General features: G+C 40.0%; 1 protein-coding gene across 1 annotated transcript in view; it reads right to left on the bottom strand.

The window, feature by feature from the left end:
- Positions 1-8534: 8534 nt before the first annotated feature.
- Positions 8535-25215, bottom strand: part of NID1 (nidogen 1) — a 108980-nt gene continuing 92299 nt past the window's right edge. Inside the window, exons 15-20 of the mRNA XM_021000400.2 lie at positions 20649-20775; positions 16543-16714; positions 15442-15599; positions 14323-14446; positions 13528-13640; positions 8535-12168 (exon numbers count right to left, since the gene is read on the bottom strand). Coding sequence (XP_020856059.1) covers positions 12047-12168; positions 13528-13640; positions 14323-14446; positions 15442-15599; positions 16543-16714; positions 20649-20775 — 816 coding nt within the window. The 3' untranslated portion in view covers positions 8535-12046. The remainder of the gene's footprint in view (positions 12169-13527; positions 13641-14322; positions 14447-15441; positions 15600-16542; positions 16715-20648; positions 20776-25215) is intronic.

The following is a 25215-nucleotide window of genomic DNA, read 5'->3' on the forward strand; positions in this document are numbered from 1 at the left end:
TATTTGAGAAAGATCACTGGATCAAAGGATCTGGATTTGAATCTCAGTACTGCTATTTACCAGAAGCAGCTGGGTGGTATAGTGGAATGAGTGTTTGGTCTGCAGTCAGGAAATTCAAATCCAGCCTTAGACACCAGCTATGTGACTCTGGGTAAGTCCTTAAAAAAAAAAAAAAAACCTCTCCCTGACTCAGTTTCCCCAACTGTAAAATGGAGATAATAATAGCACCTACCTTTTAGGGTTATTGTGAGGATAAAATGAAATAATATTTACAAAGTGCATTGCAAATCCTAAAGCACTATATAGATACTAGCTATTATTATGACTGGTTTTGTGACTATGGGCAAGTTGTTTAATCTTTCTGTGCCTCAGTTCCTTCATCTACAAAATGAGAGGATTGGAATGATTTCTAAAGTCCCTTCTAGCTCCAGATCTGTGATCCTGGGTACAATCTCCACCCCCATCCCAACTCCCCCCAAAATTCTGCTCTCTGAGGTCAGCTTCTAACGGCATTAGCATTCTATCTTTGCTAGAACGTAGGCTTTTTGAGGTTGGGCAGTATCTTGCTTTTGTATTTGTGTCCAGTGTCTGGAACTTAATAAATGGTGGTTGAATTGAATTTTGCCCATAATTTTCTCTTAATTTGTACCTGGTAAAGGTAGGTAAAGAAGGGTCTCCTCTCAAAAAAAAAAAAAAGGGTCTCCTCTCCATTCTTTCTCATCTATAGAAGAAACTGAACTGTCATGGCGGAGTGGAAAGGCCTGTGGAGTTGGGGTCAGGAAATCTAGATCCTAGACTTACTTTTCTTAGCTATGTAACCACAAACAAGTCACTTAATTTCTCTGCACTTTAGTTTCCTCATCTGTAAGATAAGCAGGTTGGTCTCATTGGCCTCTAATATTCTTTCCTGCTATATAATTCTGTGACTTAACGATTTTCCATTTTCAATTTATACACTTTCTTTCAAAGAAGGAGCAGATAATAAGAAATGCTCCATATATGTTATATGGTAAAAGAAACTCTCCATATCATTCCCATTACTCAAAGCCCTCTGGGCACAGATATCATGCCTTCAAAATTTTTCTGTTTCTTTGGGCTTGAAGAAGTAACTATTTTTTGGTGAGATATGATCTTTGACTGTCCTCATAACCAAATTATTTCACCCCTAAACCAGAAATTTTTAAAAGGTTTTAGTAATTGGCTAAGAGAGTTATTAGATTTTGGGAATAGGCTATTGAGGTTGTCTGTTTTATCATTGCATTTCTAGCCCACTCATTTTTTTAAGACATAGCTCAGGTTACACCTCTTTTAAAACTTCCTTGATTTCTTCAACTTTAATTGATTTTCCTTTTCTCAATTCCAACAGCACGTATAGTCAATATGACAAAATTAAGTTCTCAGTTCTAAAAGATGTGTCACTATAAATTCTTTCCCCATTTTCACTCCTTACTCTCTAGACCTCTCCTCTATGCCCCAGCTGGCTTTTCACCCGGGAAAATATTTTTTCCAATTCTTTAACAATTGTATTTAAACTTTTGAGTTCTAAATTCTACCCCTCCCTCTTCACCCCCTCCAGATGGTAAGCAATCGGATATAGGTTATACATGTGCAATTATGTATAACATTTCCACGTTAATCGTTTTGTACAAGAAGACTTGAATAAAAGGGAAAAAATGAAAGAAAGTGAAAAATAGCATGCTTCAGTCTGTATTCAAACAATATCTGTTCTTTCTCTGGAGGTGGATAGTATGCTTCATCATTAGTCCTTTGGGATTGTCTTGGATCACTGTATTGTTGAGAATAGTTAAGTCATTCACAGCTCTTCATCAAACAATATTGCTGTTACTGTGTGCAGTGCTGCCCTGGTTCTGTTCACTTCACTGTGCATCAGTTCATGTAAATCTTTCCAGGTTTTCCTGATAGCCATTTCTTATAGCACAATAATATCCAGTTACAATCATATACCACAGCTTGTTCAGCCATTCCCCAATTGATGGACATCCCTTCAATATCCAATTCTTAGGCACCACAAAAGGAGCTGCTATAAATATTTTTGTACAAATGCGTCTTTTTCCCTTTTTTGGATGTTTTTGGGATATAGATGTAGTAGTGGTATTGCTGGATCAGAGAGTATGCACAGTTTTATAGCTCTTTGAGCATAGTTCCAAATTGCTCTCCAGAATGGTTAGATCAGTTTACAACTCCATTAGTATCCCAGTTTTCCCACATTCCCTCCAACATCCAACATTTTCCTTTTTTGACATATTAGCCAATCTGATAGATGTGAGGTGGTACCTCAGAGTTGTTTTAATTTGCATTTCTCTAATCAATAGTGATTTAGAGCACTTTTTCATATGACTATTAGATAGCTTTGATTTCATCATCTGAAAACTGCCTGTTCATATCCTTTGACCATTTATCAATTGGGGAATGACTTGTATTCTCATAAATTTGACTCAGTTCCCTATATATTTGAGAAATGAGGCTTTTATCAGAAACACTGGCTGTCAAAATTGTTTCCCAGCTTTCTGTGTTCCTTCTAATCTTGGTTGCATTGGTTTTGTTTGTGCAAAACTTTTTAAATTTTACATAATCAAAATTATCTATTTTACATTTTGTAATGCTCTCTCTTCTTTGGTCCTAAATTCTTCCCTTAATTATAAATCTGACAGATGAACTATTCTATGCTCCCTTAAATTGCTTATGGTATCATCCTTTATGTGTAAATCATGTACCCATTTTTACCTTATTTTTGTATACGGTGAGAGATGTTGGTCTATACCTAGTTTCTGCCATATGTTTTCCAGTTTTCCCAGCAGTTTTTGTCAAATAATGAGTTTTTATTACAAAAGCTTGGCTCTTTAAGTTTATCATATACTAGATTACTATGATCATTTACTATCATGTAATTCGCACTTAATCTATTCCACTAATCTATCACTTTATTTTTTGGCCATTACCAGATTGTTTTGATAAATACTGCTTTATAATACAGTTTGAGATCTGGCACAGCTAGACTAACTTATTTCACTTTTTTTATTGATTCCTGGTAAATAATATAACCCCTGTAGCTTTCTCCTTGGATGAGTTTCTCCCAGAACCTCCATTTTGAGGAAGTACCCATGCATTGCCATGCTTATTCCTTCATTTCTCTCTGAGCTTCATTCCTGACATTCTGAATCCTTCCTTCTTGCCCCCCACAAGGCAACTTCCTCTCTCAGATCCCTTTTAAGTTCCTTTTTGTGTGATGTCTTTTCTCATTAGACTGTAACTCCATATGTACAAGTACTATCTTTTTGCTTGTATTTCATATTCCTAGCTCTTAGCACAGTATCTGACACAATAAATGCTTGATGATTTGACTTGACTTCACTAGAAAGGACCTCAGTGATCACTTTGTCCAATCTTTAATTATATAGATGAGGAAATTGGAATCCCAGGTCAAATAAATGGTTAGTGGCAGAGCTGGGAGTAGAATCTGGGTTTCTCAGCTACTAGTTCAGTACCTTAATTGTCTGCTGGGATTCTCTATCGCTAGGGTAGAAGCTGAAATCAAGCCAACCAGCCCTAGGAAAGTAATACTCCAATATCTGCCACACCAGGAAAGTGAGTAACTACTTAGGCCTCTTCTACTGATTTCCCTCTCACGAAAGCACTTTAAGGATAAAGAGTACCTGGTTAGGAGTCAGATTACTAGGGTCTGAATACTGGCTTTGATGCTTATGAGCAGTGGCACCTTGAGTAAGTCACCTCCCTTCTCTGGTTTCAATTTCCTCATCTATAAAATGAAGGGACTGGAGAAGATCTACAAGGTACCTTCTGTGAATTCTGATTTTTTAAAATCTGATCCTAATCTTTTAGCTCTCTATCCCTCCATATTCCTCATTCATACTAAACTTACTCTTTGGCCTCATCATTACCTCCAGTCCTTCTAGCCTTCAGTTCCACCCCATATTATCACTGCTGCTTTCGCTATACTCTCCTCCCCACCCAGCACTGACCCTTTTGTGAATTGGTTCACCTCTATACTGTCCTTTTCTCTTGAATTCCTTGTCCTGTTGCTGTTCATGCCTTGCTAAACCCCAACCCTGGATTATTACTCCCATCCATCTCCTTTGCTCCTACTCACTACTGAATGGTACTGAAGAAAGTCATAAAACCATGCTCACTGGGAACCCCTATATTTCCCAGCTAATCTCAACTACAGCAAAGTAATCGTACTGCTCCTCACTAATTGATTCCTTCTCCCACTCACTACAAAAGCTGTTCCAAACTTTTTCTTCTCTCCTCATGTCTCCCATGCCATTCCTTTCCCTCCTCCCCATCCCAAGGACCTTGCTTCAAACCTAACTGAATGTACTAGACCATTCATGCTCTTGCAATAGAGCATCAACTCTGTATCACAACCTCCCCCTCTTCCCAGTTCTGTGAAGATCCAACTGGCAGAAATTTGCTCAGGCTGCTATAAGAGCAAGGAGAGCAAAAACAGTGAAAAGCCATAGTAGTTTGTGTCAAAAGAGAACTTGACCAGACAAGGGGAGAACAGAGGGAACTGGGGCAAGACCCATGGGTGGGGCTGGGTGGCATTCCACTAAGCTTGAGGGGAAGAGCCCAGCACCCAATTGGGGCAAGTTCTGTTCCACACTGGCCCCCTCCAATCACTTGGGGCAGAGATCTAAGCTGATAAACTAACTGTGAATTGCCTATTATTGGAGAAGGCTGAGATAGGTTTGAGATCCAACAATCAGGAAAACTAAGAAAACTCCCCATCAAAGAGGAGGAAATCGGGAAGCGAGGGAAAATAAAGAAAAAAGGTTGAAATTATCAAAGACCTCAGGAAGAAGAAAATAATTAAAGACTTTGAACGTGAGCTAATCCATAGTGTTAGAAATACGCTTGACACCAAAAATTTAGTATCAAGAAAGTTTATTACAGAGAAAGTCCAGAGGATTTAGACGTTTCTGGCCAGAAGTGGGCTCCATCCCTCTTCAGGAGGGGTGGGCCCTGACTGCAAGGGCAAGTGTGCTTTTATGCAGTTGAATTCGGGCCCGAAACCTCCCAGGCCGGGATTGGTCCGTCCCTTCCCAGATTACACCTTTCCTTACATGTTTCCCCTTGATATGCTCAAGAAAGTTCTCCCTCCCTTGGTCATACGTCCCATGACTAGTTAATGAGGCTCTAATTTTATTTGGGGTGTGTCAGATAATAGTAATGAAGTTCATTAAGCAGGCGCACTAGCATTTTTCAGGTGTCCTCAGGTTGACCCTAACTGGTCTGAGCTGGCTCGACCCTTATCTTGATTTTGGGGTCTTTTTGGAACCATCAACTTACTTTTTATTGGCTAAGCCCGAGCCCACCTGCAGTGTACTACTTCCCGGAGCTGTTGTTCTTGTTTTTGTTCTTTTTTAATTTGCTAGGCAATGGGATTAAGTGACTTGCCCAGGGTCACACAGCTAGTGTTATGTGTCTGAGGTTGGATTTGAACTCAGGTCCTCCTGAATCCAGAGCTGGTGCTCTATCCACTGCGCCACCTAGATGCCCCACCTGGAGCTGTTGTTCTTTAAATCTCTCCATTATTCTACCTGTGGAAATGTAAGCCCGTTTAACTCTAACAATAGGGAAGATAATAAAACAGAAGGGAAAATGACCTCCAATTCAGGGAAGAGTTCAAGCATCTATAAATAAGTGTTAGAAGACAACGGAAAATGATTCAACAGCTGACTCATCAGAGGATCAAGTGGATTCCCGAGAGAACATGGAACTTTAGGAGGATATTCCTGACTGGTTTAAAAAGGAAATAAAGAGTTGAAAAAGCAGAATTTATGGCATGTACAGCAAAAGTAATTGGTAGAAGATAAAAACTTGAATCCATGGTAGCAGTGTCAACAAAGAAATAACTGATAGAAAATGCAAATGCACAGAAATGAAGACAATTTAGAAGAGAAGCAAAAAAGCAAGAACATTGAAAGGAAGCATGCTCTCCATACAAGCAAAACATAATGATCTCAAAGACAGGATGCATAATGACAACTAAAGCACCATGGGTCTCCTAGAAGAACACAAAAAAGTTAAAATAAAAACACACTGGAATGGACGAATCCACATGCATGTTCTCCCTTCCAAGGATGTTAGGAGGATAAAAATGTATTCCAAAGTTTCTGCTATTGTTTTGGAATGCCTCTTTTGGAATTGCCTTTGGAGGCAAGCAAGTGCCCAACTTTTTCCCTTTGACAGTTCTAATTGTTAATAATTTTCAGCCTCATTAAAGCTCTTTGCAACTTCTACTCATTGTTCTTAGCTCTGCCCATTGAGGCCGACAGATTAAAGTCTCCTGTCTCTTCTGCTTACATAATATACTTAAAGATAGCTATCAGGTCCTCTTCTCCCACTCAGTACTGAATCTTCTCTATGCTAAATGTAATTTAGTCAGTTTCTGTCAACTGATACTCATCTTATGTCATAAACTCAAGGTCCTTCTTCATCTGGTCTCCTTCCTCAGAATTGTCTCTAACTGACCATCTCCGCTTCTTTAAGTTGAGTGTAATGTAAGTTCCTTGAGGACAAGGATTCCCAGTGCATCATAGGCATATAAGAAATGTTTGGTTGTTGTTATTTTTGGTGTGCTTCCTAAAATGTGGCACCCAGAACTGAACACAATATTCCAGATGTTATCTGAGTACAATAATCCAGATGTTTTCTGGCTAAGGCAGAGTGCAGTGGAAACTCCCATAGTCTAAAAATTGCATCCACATATTTTGGCTACCATACCTCACTAGAAATGTATATTTAGTTTGTAATTCACTGAAATCCCCAGACCAAAGGTCCCTAGTTTTCCTTGAAAGAGGGTCATTTTTCACTAAAAGGGCTAGAGAGGATATATTCCTGGAATCTACATTTATAATTTGGAACTACATGTTATTATAAATGGAAATCAAGTTATAAAATACAGTGACAGTATGGGTTACCTAAACTTTTACAGGCTAGCCTGGGAACCTAGTTACTCTTTATAGCAATATACAAAATGTGTTCTGAGTTCCAACTAATAATAAACTTTTGGAACACAACCAGTTTATAAGGTGGGAATTCTTGTACTTTGGAACTATATTGCTCCACACAGACTTATAAGCACATGGATTAGTTGTATTTCTTTTGAATTCTCACATTATTTAACTCAATGGTGAGTGATGAGGTAGAAAAAAGTGCTTGAGGCAGATGGAGCAAGCAGGACATGAGATAGGAGATAAGACGCAGAATGTGACCAGCCAGAAAAGTGATCAAGGAAGACTATGTATTGAAGCCCCCACCTTGGGCTTAACTGTGTGCTTTCACAAAGCACCCACAACTCCAGAACAACTCCTACCCTCTCCTTTTCTTGTTCTCTTTTCCTGTCACCTGCAGACTACCTGATATCAGGTGTTTTGGAGCCATGCTTACTTCTCCCATTCTCTAGTCCCCTTCCCCCTATGCCATAAAATTGTATTTAAACCATACCTTTGACCTGGCTAACTGCCTTTGCCTCCTACAGGAAGCAGGAGCTGCTGTGCTCCCTTAGGGGAGCAGGGCCTGTGGCCTATGCTCTGCCTCCTACGTGGGCTAGAGCCCACTGGGGCTCTGCCTTGGGGAGCAGGTCCGCTTGGGTACATCACCCTAATAAATGCCTTTCTTTAACTTGGAGACTGCCTGAGTGAATTCTTTCAGGACACTGGGACCTGCACATCTATTCCTCATCATTTCAGGTAGCACCCCAACATCCTTGGGGTCCAGCCTGAACACATCACCAATGGCTACAGAGAAGGTCTAAGTGAATTCTTTCACACCTGAACCAGCTTGCCCAACTCTAACCTCAACAGGGGGAGCACATAGAAGTTAACATCTGGAATATTGTGTTCAGGGCTGGATGCCACATTTTAGGAAGCACAACAAAAAACACAAATATATTAGGTGTCTAGGGGGCACCCCAGGTATATTACAGAGTCTGGAGTTAGGAAGAACTTATTTCAAATCTGACCTCAGATACTTGGTAGTTATGTGAATCACTTAACCTCTCTCTGATTCAGTTTCCTCAACTGTAAAAAAAACAATCCCAGGGATTATTGTGAGGATCAAACAATAATATTTATAAAAATGCTTAGCACAGCACCTGGCACACAACAGGTACTTTATTGTAGAGCACCATGCGAAATAGTCAATTAACTAGTCAACCAGCATTTATTAAGCACCTATGTGCCAAGCACTATGCTAAGCACTGGGAACTAGAAAGAGAAGCAAAACAAGACAAAACAAAACAAAACAGAATCATTTCTGAAGTGAAGACTTACTAAACGCGTTGGATTGAATTGTTTCTTACAGTTTCTTCAAAAAAAAAGTAAATCTTATTCTTAAGTCAGGTTTCCTAATCAAGTTAGAAAAATCTTATTCCTAAGTTAGATTTCTTGCTCCGATTTTAAAAAAATAGTTATTAATCAACCAGTGATAAGAAAACCACAAGTCCTAAAATTCATCATTCAGAAAGGCTGACACCATTGAACACAAGATTTTTTTTTTACAAAAAAACCACTTTATTATTTTTTGCACTATTAGTGGCACAGATGTAAACTTTAGGGAATCACCTGATAATTGCATAACTTTGGGGGAAAATAGTTATTAAGCACCTTCAATGTTCTGCACATTTTTTAGAATTGACAGCTTTTAAAATTTTTTGAAAAATGTATCTGATAAAATATGAATAAAATGAAGTTATAAAAGTTATACAAAATCATGAAGAACACTTTATATAGAGCTGGATATGTTTTGATAAATATAAATCAAAAGGAATCTCATCTGTAGAACAGGCCTCAAATCAACCCCAACCCTACTGCAGGGACCAAAAGGTTCCCCAATCTTGTGCTTCATGGAGATGTATTGCCTGCATCATAAAATAAAATTATACTTATCATGTGTAAGGAAAGGTTCTCTCCTCACCTGGGTCCCAAGGTTCTTCTTCTCTAGATGTATAGAAAGACAGAGGGAGACGGGTAGGAACTGGAGTGAGCATAGAGGGGAGATGTTGTGGGAAGACCATTCTTGGGAAGGAAAAATCACTGAATTACAGAATTGCAAGATTGGAGTGGACCTCAAGGTTCATTTAATACAAGCTCTACCCGAGGCATGAATCTCTCTATATCATTCTCAAAAAATAATCATCCTGTCTTTGCTTGAAGACTGCCAATGACAGAAAAACCCACTTGTTATTTTGCCATTATGGCTTAATTGCTTTGAGTCTTAAATGTCTTTGTCTCTAAGAGCCCCCTATGGAAAAAAAGAGCAAACAGCCCTGAGAAAGGTCACACTATAAACCTTTATCAGCTAATAAAGTTATTAAAAGAAATTTTGAAAATATCTCTTAGCACTGTCTGGGACCTCAGGGGTCATCTAGTCCAACCTACATCTAAACAGGAATCTCTCTTAACAGGCTGACAAGTAACATCCCCCAGTCTAGGCCCTTAACATCGTGCTTGGCATATTGCAATCATCTCATAATTCTTCTCCCTGCCTAAACTGGTTCCCCTCCCCCTCCACCCTACACACTACTTCCAGATTAATCTTCTTCAACTACCAATAACTTATTTCACTGTCCTGTTCAGAGGAAGAACTCCTCCCTCCCCAACAATTAGAAGGTTCTTCTTTATCTTCAAAATAAAACCCAAATTCCTTTCCTTGGCATTCAAGGCTCTCCACAACCTGATGCCAAGCTCCCTTATTAATGTTACCTCCCATTACTTTCTTATACAAACTCTGTTTTACCTACTCTGATCTGCTGAATGTCTTTCAGAGACACTGTACTTGTCCTCAACTCTATGAATTTCCAACTCTACGCCTTTCCCCCTCTTCAAATTCTGGCTATTCTTCATGGTCCAAGGAAAGTTTCAATTCCTCCACGAAGTTTTTCCTGAACAATCTAGTCCACTGCCCTCTCTGGACTCCTACAGAACTTACTATGCTATTCATTTGGCACTTAATTGATTATCTTCCATGGCATTGCCAAGGAAAATGTAAGAGAGAGAGACAGAGACAGAGACAGGAAGAGGGGGAGAGAGAGACAGAGAGAGACAGAGAAACAGAGACAGAGAAAGACAGAGATAGAGAGACACAGAGAGACAAAGAGAGAGACAGAGAAAGAGAGAGTAAATATTCTTTGGCACATGGATCCCTTCAGCTCAGAGCTTACTGAGTTTTCTTTGTTGATAATATTCACATTCTTTTTGCCTCTCCAGTTTTGGGGGTTTTTTTTGTCTAAAGCTATTTAAATCAATCACTACATTCCCTTCTACAGCTTTAAAATCCGTGGTCTTTATGCCATCAAAACTTCAGAAACTTAGCTTTGGACCCCATATTTCTACTGTGGCATTAGCTATTGGCCTCTGAAGAGTAGGTGATACAAGAATCTCATGCTAGCCACTCAAACAGCTAAAAGAACATCTTTTAATCAATCGTAGGAAATAACTAGCAAAAATAAATGGGAGCAACCCATCAATAAACATTTATTAAATGACTACTATGTGCTGGGCACTGTGCTAAGCACTGGGAATAAAAAAAAGAGGCAAGGACCCTTTTAGTAAGTCTTCATCAATAAACAATTAAGAATTAGGTTATTTAAACCAGGAATCCAATTTAGGTTATATTTATGAAGTATCCACTGTCTGCACAGCCCAGTAACAAAGATCTGCATGTAGTAGGTGCCAAATAAATGCTGAATTGAAGTGTTATGGCCTTACATTTTCTGGGATGCCTCCTGGGATGTCCAAACCACTGAGATGTGCCCAGCACTTTATGCTAAAAAAGAGACCATTCACGCCTCCCCCCCATTACTTCTCACAGTCATCTGCCTCCCTCTGAGGCATCATCAGTTCTGCAGTTTTTCTCATAAAATGAGAAGACAGGACTCATTCTTCAAGAATGAGAAGATGGAAGGCCAACAAGGATCATCCATACAGTGAGTGAGGATACTGGGTAAGGCACTTGAAATCATAGAAATCCAATTAAGAGGAAAAGCAGACCTGAGGAGAGTTTTAACTATGAGGAAGGTTAGTCTGCTAAATGGACCAGGTAGGGGAGGAGAAAATGATCTCCCTAGCATTCATTTCCTGGCCTTGGTGTTAGAGAAATCCCCAACCCAGGAGAAGAGCACTTGTATAAAATGTTGACACAAGGAATGAATTGTTGCCTATGTAGTCTCTCTGGGGCTCAGTTTCCCCATTTGTAGAATGAGAAAGGTGGACCCAAGATAACCCTTTCAGCTCTTACATTCTATGGTCTTGGCATACTGGATTATTGGTGGTAGGGGTACATGTGGGTAGATGCATTAGAGAAGGTAGTTATTGGTGTGGCTTGAGGGACACCAAAGAATCCTCTTATACCTAAATATCTCTTTTATTGGTCTAAAATATCTACTTTTAGATTCATTCATTTGGATTAAAGCCTGGTCTACCTCACGTCATCATCGAAATGTAATATCTTACTGGGGACAGATGACATAAATTCCTCAGCAGACAGTAGAATTCCCAGGGAAATGGGAAGGAGAATACACAAGGTTTTCTTTGTCCAGGAGTAAATGAGAGAACTGAATTTGTTGGAAGACGTATACTAGAAGGGGAGGGCAATGAAACAGGAAAAGAGAGCACCTGGCAGGGAGGTAGGAGGCCACCATAGAGATACCTTGCCTACCTCACAATTTTTTCCTAAATTGGCTCAGGCTGGCTGTGTATCCAGGGGCTGAGAGAGACTCAAGAAGCCAGACAACACAGCTGTGGGGCTTCATGTATTTCTCCAGGAGCCTCCACCAAGAGGGTCCTTAAGGTTCTAGTATACAGATTGAGGCTTTCCTATGACAGAGAGCACAGAATGTATTTTTTTTTTAGTGGCAAATGGAACACTGAAGGTCCCCAGGTTGTGCTGGTCACTGGGTCAATTACAACTTGGCTCTGAAAGACGTGGTTTCAGTCTGGCCCATGTCAAGGTAGGGTGTTGCGGTTGAAAATGTGGTGAATGTAAGTGGTGTTCCAGTGCATTACTTCCTCTCTATGCAGTCAACCCCCAGGGTGTTGTCAGGACATCGACAGGACCTGCTTCCTGGGGTAGCCAAGCAGAGATGTGTGCAGCCTCCATTATTCACTGTGCAGTAGTTGTGGCCTGTTGTAAGGCAAAAGTGTATTCATTTTGGTATCAAGGGAAGTCATCTGAGCTGACATAGATGATAATGCTAACAAGATGGCCTCTCTATTGAGTCTTTTTTTTTTTTGGCTTTTATGACTATCAAGAGGCAGTTAGCATAGTAGATAGAAGGCTGGCATTGAAGTCAGGAAAGACTGGGTTCAAATCTTGCCCCCGAGGCAGCTACAGGTGGTGTAGCTATAGGTGGTGATAGAGCACCAGTGTGGAGATAGAGAGATCTCAGATCAAATCATGCCTCAGATGCAAGCTGTGTGACCCTGGGAAAGTCACTTAATTTCTGTTTGGTCTCCTGTAAAATCGATTTTGTGGGTTCTGAGGTCTCTTCCAGCTCTAAATCTATGTGAACCTGGTTAAGTCACTGAATCTGGTTAAGTCACTCAACTGTTCAATGCTTTAGGAAATTCTCAAAGAAAATACAGATGATTTCCTGACCTGTATCAGTAAAGAGAGTTCCCATACCAGGAAGCTCACTACATTAATTAAATCATAGGTTCTGATTTTAAAAAGAAAATAAGAACATGAAAATATGAAACTGTCCAGGATGTTCACAGCCTTATCACTGGAAGTCTCCTGCCTAGGTATTTCCTTACATATAAACAAAATCCCACACCGGGAAACAAAATATAACGATCCTCTGGTTTGCAAGCTATGCAGATGAACAGCTCATCTCCCCAAACCACCAAAACTTGTCTGGAAAGCTATTCCTTGTTTAGTCATTTTTCAGCTGTGTCTGATTCGTCATGACCCCAGTTGGGGTTTTCTTAGATACTAGAGTGGTTTACCATTTTCTTATCCAGCCCATTTTACAGATGAAAAACTAAGGCAAACAGGGTTAAGTGACTTGCCCAGGGGCACACAGCTAGTAAGTGTCTGAGGCCAGATTTGAGCATGTGAAGATGAGTCTTCCTGACTCGAGGACCAATACTTTATCCACTGCACCACCTAGGTGTCTCCCCAAGAGTTATTTCTTAAGGGGCTAAAAAAAAAAGTCTAGAATATTGTGCATCTCAAAATGCTAGGCATAGTAAGACTGTTCTACTCTCCCTTCAACTTTCCAATCCTCATCTCAGTGTAGACTGAGTCTTCACTAGGTATGTGGAGATTGGCTGGGTGGCTCAAGAGGGTGGGCCACCCAAAGATTTTAATATAACCTCTTCCTCATCACTGCAAGTGGGCAAGTCAAATTCATAGGACACCCCACTACCCACCCACTCAATCCCACTTCCTCCCCCACCCCTACTTCAATTTTCCCTCCAACTTCAAGGGGCTTAACAACACCACTGACCGCTAAACTCCAGCAGTGTCAATGACAGGTACCTTGGGGACACTGAGAAAAAGCTGTTGTTATGCCATACAGCCGGGTCTGTTTGTGAGGATGGAAGCTGTCCGTCTCTTTGGAGATAGCGAGATCCACAGCCACTACAGAATTCCTACCAGCAAAGGAAACAGTACAAAACGTTGTCTGTTTGTTCTACAGAGGAACCTTTTTGCAGACACAGAGTTGCCAGAGCAACGTCATTAAGCAAAGGTTATGGGCTTTTTTTCCTAAGCAAGAATATAGAATATATTCCTCCTTGACAGGGCCGAAGAGGCCGGGGGGAAGAAGGGGAGTTTAAATCCCGGTGCCAACTTCTTGGAGGTAAGCAAGGATCAAAGGGCAATTCTCACCACCCTCTCTCTGGCTTAAGATAAACCTCTTTGGGCAGCCATTTCTCTGGTCTCCCTTTATCTGGGAGGCAGGGTTAGCAAGGTTAGCAAGGGGACTGAGGATATACAGCTAAATAAGTACTGTGGTAAAGAAAGAAAAAATAAAAGTGACACCATTTATTCTAAATAGCGCAGGACCCCTACGGATTGGATGCATATCCCAAAGAAGCCCATTTTTGAAAATATGGGAAAATTCTGCTAACCAAAACATTATGATGAAAAATGGCTTTCTTTTCTCCTTTCTCTCTCTTCCTATTCTTTCCCCTCCTCCCACCTAAGCCACTGACAGCTCAGAGAGTAGAGGAGAAGTTTCTCAGAAGGCCAAAGTCTGGGCCAAACGGACAGATGGGAAGGTCTGTGGCCACAAACACAGCAAGGGCCCCAACACTGTAACAGCTGACGTACGTTTTCCAGTCTGTGTAATACAAATTCTTCCCATAGCTTGTAACGGCAAAAGGATACTGGGGCCCTTCAAGGATCTTGCGCTGGCTGGGATGACTAGGGTTCATACATTCCACCCGATTGGTGCCTGTGTAGAAAGAAAACAATTTGTTCTTTGTGCATGAAAAATGGCTCTTTTGTGTCAAAAACAGGGCAGGGGTGAGAAAGAGTCAGTGTTACAAATGACATAGCTTAATGAATAAATTCAACTTCTAAAAAAAATTATTTTTCCTAGCCTTCCTTGACACATTCAGCTTTCTTCTTCCTTCATATAATCATTTGGAGCAGGCCATTTTTATTTCCAATAGTTGTTAACAATCATAGTAACAACTCATATTTTTATAGCAATTTACTGTTTAGCAGGTACTTCTAACCCTATGTTGTGCGAAGGCCAATGGCAGCTGGTAACTACCAACTAATGGGCTTTTGAAAAAGTGAACTCCTAGATCAATGTCTGGAACTGGTACCATTTGTAAAATTATCTTCTTTTTTTACTCAGAGGAGATCCAGCATTGGATTTTCTGGATGGACCTAGATCTGCCTCCTATTTGAGAGATGGCAGTGGTGAGCCTCTAAAAAAGCTGTCCTCTAGGATGTGACTCAAATAAAAACAAAGCAAGAAACTCAACCTAATTGATGATGAGATCCCTGACTGTGTCTGTTGACAGTAGTTTGAGAAATATGTTCTGGTTGCTGCTGGGAACCTTCCTATAAAGAATTAATAAGCTCTGACATTTTTTGGTCAGGTATCTGGGTGGTACAGTGGAGAGGGCACTGGTTTGTAGTCAAGAAGACCTGACTTAGAATCCTACTTCCGACACTTACAACAACCTGGGGTTGTTGTGAGGATCAAATGAGATAATATATGTAAAGTATTTGGCAAACTTTAAAGTGCTATAGAAATGTCAGTTTAAAAAAAAGTACAGTCCATTCTGGTGATGTGCTTGTAAAGGCTCTTGGGGCGGGATAACATGTGGGAAGTTCCCAGCTCCTCCCTTTGTTGGTAGATACACCTGAAGTACACCACCCAAGCCAAGGGCTGGCATTGCTCTTTATTCATCATACCTCAGGGTATTCATTTACCTGCATCTACCCAGCACAACAGTGAACTGTAAGTATCAAAAGTCAATCCATTGGGCAATCCCAGGTCATCTTTCACAAGGATCCTTCTGTTGGTGCCATCCATGTAGGAAGTTTCAATTTTAGGACTTTCTCTGTTCCAATCTGTCCAATAAAGGTTTCTAGAAGAGGAAAGATGTCAGTGGGGAAGAAGAGAGAAGAAAACAAAGGAACACTGAAGTAATATTGAAAGGCTTTTTTTAAGTTCTTTTTTTAAAAGGAGACTATGGTTAAAAATACCAGTAGATACTAAATAAGTCATGGGATAAAATGAGCAAGCTAGGAAGAACAGAATGGGGAAGGGGTAAATTTAGCTTTTCACAGTTTATATTTCCTCCCACATGCCAATTGGCCAGTCAGCTTAAGAACAAACTCATTCCATAGTCTGAGCTGATATGTTACCAGTAGAGCTGTTCTCAAAATCATTCATTATATATAGTCACTACATAGTACAATAACCAGGTTTTGGAGAGTGAAGATGAAGGTATAGACGTGGACTCAAACAGGGACAGGGGGCAACGATACTTGCAAACAGGTCCAATATGTGTCAGGGGAAAGAAAGCTGACTCTAGTGAGATCCACGAAGTCCAAATTACACGAGAAGTGAGGACAAAGTACTGTTTAAGAATGTTATGCTGTCTGATATCCAAATGAATAATAATAACAACAATAATAATAACCATCACTGGTGATGGATTGGAACCAGGTAAGAGTACTGGAGCTGTCCATCTTAGTCTCACTTCCGATATTATTCACATTCAATGCAGGTGAGGAATATGATACTTCCAGGTTGTAAAGCCTAGTGCATGGTTTTTCAGTAGAACAAGGCAGTGTGGACACATCACACCTGAGCCATGATACATATGGTTTCTGCTAAGTAGGGTTTAGTCTACTGAATAGTGTTTCTACAAAATGGAAACTTCTGGAAGAAAAAAAAAGTTTTCTGAAGAGTATCAACTATTTTCAGAGTTCTTATATTTAGGAAAGGGAGTAAGACTGGTGTTAATAGCCCACTATCTGATAATATCCCAGTGAGACATATGCATTTACACAAACAAAAAATACCCTCTAATAGAATCTGTTATGATTCCTCTGGGGTTCACCAGATCTGTCTCAAAGAGTACTCGCCGCTGGCTACCATCAAGCTTTGCTACTTCTATTCGATCCAGATGAGAATCAGTCCAGAAAATATTGCGACCTAGATGATCAACAGCAAGTCCTTCCGGACTTCCAAGATCTAGAATCAAACATGGAAAAATCAGAAATGACTTTCGTCAAATAGATTTAGTTGTTAAACTGAGGTAAGATTATGAAGTTACTGATGGGTATCTCTTTGCTATCATAGCCTGAGCTCACTTAGTGCTAAGTCCTGCAGTTCACAATTTTGCCATTTCCATAAGCTCACAGTTTGAAAATGAAGTCCTGGTTGTTTCTGAGCAGAAGTGTGTTGGTAAATGTTGAAATGTACACGTGGTATACTTTTAAGTTTAATATGCATTATTAATGTTCTTTCTTAAGTTGTGACAATCAACAAAACAATAAATAAAAACTCTGATTTGTAGCATTTGCTCATTTCTGAGGTTTAAATGCTCACACTGAAAATTTAACAACCGGCTGTCTCAAGTCATACGAGCTAGCTCCAGCACATGGGGGCTTATAAAATATACTCTCCTATGGTCTTTCAGAAAACCCAGAGCGACATTCAGTTTAGTTCAGTGACTAACATTCAGTTAGTTCATTCAGTTTAAGCAATTAAGAGGGAAGGGAAGGGAAGCAAATATAGATCTGTGATTTCATTGGTGAAAGTAAAACTCCCAATATGGCAACTCCCTCTACTAATTCAGATCAGCACCTTGCCTACAACTTAAATTCATAGAGTTATTGGGGAGGGCATACCAAGGTATTAAGTTTCTTTCCTAGGAACACAGAGTCAGTTGTAGCAGAGGTAGGTCCTAAACTTAGGTCTTTCTGACTCCAAAGCCATAGTGTCTAGGGTTCATTGAATTGGTCTAAAACCTTAAAGCACTACACAAATGTTAGCTATTACTCTACAAAGTCTGACATAGACTGACAAGCTTAGAGTCTGGAAGATCTGGGTTCAAATCCTACCTCTGATACTTACTAGCTGTTAAGCCATTTAACCAATCTCAATTTCAGATTCTTCATCTATAAAACAAGAGACTTAAACTATATATTCTCTAAGGTGTCTTCCAATTCTAAAACTATAATCCTATAAATGGAGGATGAAACTCTTCCCTCCTCTCAGTAGAAGGATGGAGTCTATGGATGTAGAATACTACATGTGCCATTGGGGCAGCTAGGTGGCGCAGTGAATAGAACATCGGCCCTGAAGTCAGGACAACCTGAGTTCAAATGTGGCCTCAGATCAAACACTTGACACTTACTAGCTGTGTGACCCTGGGCAAGTTACTTTAACCCCAAATGCCAAAAAAAAAAAAGTTAAAAAAATACTACATGTGCCATCAAACATTGTAGCTTTTTAAATTGGCTTTGCTTAACTATTTCTGTTTGTTATGAGGCAAGGTTCAGTCAGGGAGTACATTGTGAAATAACTGTCGTGTAGGAAACAAAAGTCAGCAACACAACTTTAAAAAAAAGTAGAGTGAGGGGGGAAAAAACCCAACTATAACAAGAATTTGTTCTCTAAGGTGTTTTTTGTTTCTATTCAGCCTCCTACCTGGGTAATTTAGGGAAGTGAGGTAGTCAGCACAGTGCTTAATTCAGTATGCATTAACTTTCATTAAATTTTAAAGAATCCAAACACTAAGGCTGCTGCCCCCACCCTTTCTACCCTCAGACTTCTGATGGGAACCATGCCATTACATGTTGGAGACATCAAAGCCACCTCAGACCCCCTCCCGGAGGAAGTTCATTAAGAATGAAAAGTTGTGGTGGGGGCAAAGTCTTTTTCATTCAAAGGAAAGTATGGATTTGTAAAGTATTAAAATATTTCACATGTCCCTGGAGGCAAAGGGAGGAGGAGGATGACCTCTTGAGGTCATGTCCCACCCTTTGATTCCATGAGACAGGATCAGAATAAATCACTGTGGGGTAAATTTGGAATGAGTCCATCCCACATGGGGTATGTGGGATACTTAGAGCACATACTGCAAGCTCACACTGATGGGGTGGGGAGAGGAGGGACTGTTAAGTGTTTAATATTTTTATAGGACGCTTGAAGAAGTCCCAGAGGGAGTTCCACATCTCATTATCTCATCAGTAAAAATCTTGGTCCTAATTCAAACTCCAAGAAAATTCAGGCCCCCCAAGGACATGTTGCTTATAGCCTATGGTGCTGAGATCTGGAAAATGTCAACCTACATGCAGCTTGGGTAGAATGATAAGGCAGCAAATTTTGTATTACTTGCTCAAGTTTAAATTAAAAATAATCGTAATGATGATGTTTAGAAAGAACTGGTTTGGGACTTTAAATAAAGAATGCTGAGTTAGGGCAGAGCCCTAACAACAACAACAAATAAGAACCTACTATGTGCCAAGCACTGTACTAAGCACTGGAGAGACAAAGAAAAGAAAGATGGTCCCTGCTCAGAAGGAATTCACTTTCGAATGAGGGGAAACACCATAAAACAACTGTTGTACAAACAAGCTATTTACAGGATGAACTGGAAATAATCAACAGAGGGAAGGCACTAGAATTAACAGGGGATAGAGAAAGGCTTCCTGTAGAAAGTGGGGATTTTAGCTGAGACTCGAATAAAGCCAGAGCATAAGACATAGGCAAAGGGAAAAGGGAAACATGGCTGCATTCTACATCAAGCACCGACCTGTAAATGTTGAAATTTCTCTGCATTTGGTGAAAAGCGCACACTGTGACTTTTCTTCTACAAGGATCAGATTTGGGTTTCTTTCATTCAGTGTTTTGGCAGTAAGTAAGTAGGCTTTTGTTGGGAACATTTCTGACTGTGCAGAATTGTCTTGGATGGTTATCAGGTCCAAGAGCAACAGGAAATAGCTGACATTGACCTACTAGCCTAGCCTAGCCCACTGAGTTTTGAACTCAAAATGAAGATAATAGTCACAACATTTTGGGAAAAGGAATTATCTGGATAAATGCAAAATGGCATCTGGAAAGCTTCTACTCATCAACCCAATCATGGAAAAAACAGCAATCGTCTCTTGATAACAGAGTTTTGTACCAAAGAACTCAGTGGCTGTATCCACAGCCAAACAAATTTAATTCAACTTTAACTCCCGCTGCATTAACCTCTGGCAAAGTCAACCAAAGGGAAAAAGCCCAGGGGTCTGCTTCAAAATCACTGGGACCCTTTCAGAATAGGAATGGTCAGAAAAACGCCAAACTGGAAATTGGAGAACTATGCTCTGTTTCATGCTAGGGGAAACCAAAAGCCTATTTTCAAAGGCATGCTGTTATGAGTTAGCAGTCCATGTTGGAAGCAAAATGACTTTCTATTACATCATATTCCAGATTATAGATGAAATCCCAAGAGAATCAATGCCATTTCAATACAGATCTGTAGGATAAAAATATCTTTAAGTCCAGGTAATGGCTCATTTATTTCAGGCAATAGTAAAGACATGAAAACCACTATGCAATGACAGAATTTAAACAAACCTATAGATTGCACTGTGATAAGATCCATCCTGATTCAATGGAAAGTATACTGGATTTAGAGTGGGAGCGCTTCAGTTTGAGTTCTGTTTTGATCAGCTACCTAACCTGTGTGACTTTGGACAAGTTACTTAATCTTTCTCTTTAGGCCTTGGTTTCCTCATCTGTAAAGTAGGGAGATGAGAAGGTGAAGGGAGTCTTCAAAGATAATATAGCATAGTAGACATCTACCAGTGTGATTTGGAAACCGATTCCATTTCCCAACCTTATTCTCAAATTTATTCTAAAAACAGTTAAGGTAGGTCACCCAATAAAGGAGCTGTTCTAGATGGCCTCTGAGGTCCCTTCCAGCACTAAATCTATGATCTTCCTAGGGACAGGCACATTTTCAAAGGGAACTCTTGAGGCAGGTTGGCTATAGAATGATACCTGAGGCCACAGGCCCCTGCCTGATGCACTGGACTGTGAGATGCCATTGCCACTTATACCATGGAGGTAGAGACCGGTCTGTCTTGTTTCCTAGAAACAAAACCAATGAATAACAGAAAACATTTCCCACCTTGTTTGATGATGGTTGTTGGCTCCCCACCAGAAAGGCTGGCTCTCCCAATGGCAGGCTCGCTGATGTCTGTCCAGTAAACCACCTTATCCACACAATCAAAGGCGAGTGCAATAATAACTTTATCCTGTAAGTGAACACAAGCTGTTACAGAGCTACATGCACAATTTCTTGAAGGTTAAAGTTTGCACTAAAAAGTAACGGGGCCTAACCCCATAAGAAGCTCAGCTGAAATCCCTAATGTGATCTTTCACATGGCCAGTCAATTACTAGGTAGCCTCTGGGAGGATCTTAAATACTTCTTTCATCTGTGTTCTTCTTTTGTAGCACAGGTCATATTAATGACACCAGCAATGCTATTTTTCAAAAATCCAAAGGCCTCCCCACCAACCAAATTTTTATTGGGCCCACCCAGATTTATCCATTTCATACTCTTCTCATCATCTCCTCATGTTAAGCAAGTACGAATATTTACTTCCATTTAATTCACCATAAATTTTCTAAGCAACATCAGGCAACATGGTATAGAGGAATTCTTTCTTTGGTCTTAAGAGTTAGAAGACTTGAATTCAAATACCAGCTCTGATAATAACTACCTCTAAGATCGTTGGAACAAGTCATTTAACTTCTCTGTGCCTCAGTTTTATCTTCTCTATAAATTGGGGATAATAATGTCTATCTGAGGCAATGTGTTATATGTTGTAGTGGATACAAAATGAATGCCATGGTCCTTTCCATGAAGAGGTTTATAATCTGGTAGGGGGGTAGGTCCCATTGATTGCCTTGGGAAAGCAATTTTCTATATAGTCCCCTAAAACAAGCATACTTCCTCCTATGAATGAATGCTACCCTCACAGTAGGTTTGTCTATTCTACATGAGGTCCCATTTAAATAAACCCCTTTGAGTACTGTAGTTATCAATTTTCTCCTTGGCCAGACATTAAGAAAAAGTTAATCTCTTTAGAGATACTCATGTCAATGACTCACAAGAAAATCTAATGCTGTTTCATTAGACACCTAATGCTGTTTCTAGTAAGACAGTGAAAGGCTTAGCTCATTTGGAAACCTGGGGACACGGAAATGCCAGTTTTGCCTAATACATATACACATATATTCACACTCACGCGCGCGCACACACAGACACACACACACACAAGTTTATTTGTGTGCTGAATTGCTGAACATTTATAATTCTATAAGTTAGCCCCAAAAATGGCTGCAAAGAATTTTCTGTGGCTTGGGTTCCCCACTCATATACTCCCATTTCAATCTTTGCCCCTCGTGATCTCAGTCCAGTTTCTGCCTCCATGACTGGATTTGGAGGAAGTTTTTATTCATCAAAGGGAATTTTCCAAATTATCACGTTCTGATATCAACTACTTCTTGTATGCTAGATGTTAAAAACAATGAAAAGGAAGAGAGTACTTTCTTTTAAGGAATTTATGCTTTTAAAAAGACAACAAAGATGAATAGAAACACACAACTATGGTTACTTTGTAAAAAAAAAGCAGCTATTTCTGGGTTCTCTCTCTCTCTCTCTCTTACTCTCTCTCTCTTTCTCTCTCTCCCTTTCCTTTGTGATAAAGAAGGAATGGAAGAATAACAATGGGTAAAGAGAAGTGGTTGTGGGGATAGATAAGATGAATAAAGTAGAGAAGAAAAGCAAAAAGATTAAGGAGGAAAGAAGAAGAAGAATGACATATTCATGTGAAATAAATGGATTAATTTTAAACATGCAAAGGAAGAGGTATTCTTATGAAAGCTAACTGCTTCAGTGTCTCTGAGCTAGAGGCTACCTAACTGTATGCTTGCTTATCTCACTTCCTTCCTCTCTCTCAACCTTCCCTGTGGACCACTCTATCCCACTACATATGCTTTTCCTCCCATGGCTTCGGAGACAATATTCTCCTCTGGCTGTCTCCTGGTACTTCCTTCTCAATCTCCTTCATGGCTCCTTGTTCTCTTTCTGAATATTTGTGGGTGTTGCCCAGACCTCTGTGCCTCTACATTCTCTCCTTTGATGTAAGTTCATTCACTCCAATGTCTTCAGCTACCACTTTATTGTAGATCATAGATAATGATATAACTAGAGCTAAAAATCATCTCAGATGTCCTCTAGTCCAGCTCCTCATTTGACAGATTATGAAGAGACCTATGTAGAGATGATTTGAGTCTCTAGATTTGATCTCTTTTCTGTGCTCCAGCATCACATCAGCCAGTCCACTAACATTTATTAGGTACCTACTATGAGGCTGTGCGTCAATACAGGACATCTCCATTGGGATGCCCCCAGCATCCTAAAACTCAACATTTCCAAAATTGACATGTATCTATCTCCCTAATTGTCTTTCCCCCTAGAGATGTTCCATATTCTAACCTCCTTATTTTGACATCACCATTCACTTGGTCTCCTATGCTCAAAAATCATCAGTCATCATTTATTAATCACCTACCATGTGCCACAATCTTTGTTTTGTTCTTTCCTCTCCTCACCTTCCATATTCAATGAGTTGCCAAGTATTGTGAATTCCATGCCATAGTATCCTTCAGATCTTGTCTTCTCCCTTTTTCTTTGTTCCCAATGCCATCACCCTTGAAGGTTTCATTACCATCTGCCATAACTACTGCAAGATCCTCATGGTAGGCATCACTGCCTTTGCTTTTTTTTCTCCTTTAATCCACACCTTTTTTTTTTTAATCAGGATTAATAAGCAGAGTAGATTGGGTTGATGCTATGGACATAGTATACTTGGAATTTCAGCAAAGCACTGACAAAGTCTCTCCTTGTGGACAGGATGGAAAGATGTGGTTCAGCTAAGGGGTTTTGGAACTGGTTGAATGGGTGGACCTAAATAATGTCAGGAATGGATTAATGCCAACTTGGAGGGAAGTCCCCAGTGGTATGGGACAGGGAAATATCTATTCTTGCCCCTGTGCTGTTCAACATTTTCATTAATGATATGGAAGAAAGGCAAAGAGTGCTTTTCAAATTTATACATGGTACAAGAAGATAGAATCAAGATCCAAAAAGTTCTTGACAAGCTAGAACACTGGGCTGGATCTAATAATACGAAATTTAATGGGGAGGAATATGGAGTCCTATACATGGGTTCAAACAATCAATTTTCTAAGTATGAGATGGGGGAAGCCTGGACAGAAGTTAGTCTAAAGAAGATCTGACAGTGTTAGTAGGTTACTTAAATCACAGTAAGTCAATATATGAAATGGTGGTTAAAAGAAAAAGCAATTTTAATCTGCATTAAGAAAGGAATAGTGTCCAGAAGGAAGTAAACAATAGCCCTATTGTCTTCTGCCCTGGGCTCACAAAACAGCATCAGATTTTCTTTCTCCTTTATCTAACACATCTGAAGTACTGTATTTCATTCTGGGCACCACAATTTAAGTAAAACAGTTACTCAGGAGAGTGACTAAGATGGTGGGAGGATTGCTTGAAGAAGCTAGGGGTGTTTGGCCAAGAGAAGGGAGGACTTAGAAAAAAATACAACAGCTGCCATCAAGTATTTGAAAAATCTATCATATGAACAAGAGGTCAGATTTGTCCTGCTTGGCTTTAGGGGATAGAATTAGGGCCAATTGGTGGAGGCTACACAGTGGCAGAGTTAGGTTTAATGAAAGGAAACACTTTCCAATCATTAGAATTGCTCAAAAATGGGATGAGTTGCCTCTAAATAAAGTGTATTCCCCAACACTAAAGGTCTTAAAGCATAGTCTACACCAGTGGTCCTCCAACTTTTTAATAGCAGGATCCCTTTACACTCTTAGAAATGGATGAGGATGCTTTTGTTTATATAGACTATAGCTGTTGATATTTACTGTATTAGAAATTAAAACAGGGGAAGCTAGGTGGAACAGTGGATAGAGCACTGGCCCTGAAGTCAGGAGGACCTGAGTTCAAATCCGGCCTCAGACACATAATATTCACTAGCTGTGTGACTCTGAGCAAGTCATTTAATGCCAATTGCCTCACCGCCCCCCCCAGCCAAAAAAGAAAGAAAATAAAACATCTTAGTATTACCACAAAAAACAGTTTTGACCTCATAGACTCCCTGAAAGGATCTCAGAGACCTTCATAGGTCATTGGACAACACTTTGATTAGATGATTACTAATTGCAAATATTGTACAGGAAATCTTTGAGATTCCTTTCAACTCTGAGATCCTGTCATTTTGTGGAATGGGAAGACTGATTATGCAGCTGTACAACTAGTCTAGAGTGAGATAATGAGCAGCTAAACTGGAATGTTGGCAGATAGACGGATGGGAGAGATATTGCAGTGATAGAATTGTCAGGACTTGGTAACTGACCGTATTTGTGGGGTGATGGAGAAGCATGAATTAAAAATGACTCTGAGGTTACTAGACTGAATGACTTTAGAGAGATGATGGTGCCACTAATAGAAATCAGGAAATCAGGAAGAGTAGCAGGTTTGGAAGGCAAAATGAATTCATTTCTATACATGTTGGACTGGAGGGACCCATGGAACACAGATGGAGATGGCGAGTAGTAAACATATTGGAATGGAGCTTGGGTAAGAAGTAAGGCTAGA

The sequence above is a fragment of the Phascolarctos cinereus genome, unplaced genomic scaffold (genome assembly GCF_003287225.1).
Source record: "Phascolarctos cinereus isolate Bilbo 61053 unplaced genomic scaffold, phaCin_HiC Scaffold_5;HRSCAF=322, whole genome shotgun sequence".
In the NCBI taxonomy this organism is placed as follows: Eukaryota; Metazoa; Chordata; class Mammalia; order Diprotodontia; family Phascolarctidae; genus Phascolarctos; species Phascolarctos cinereus.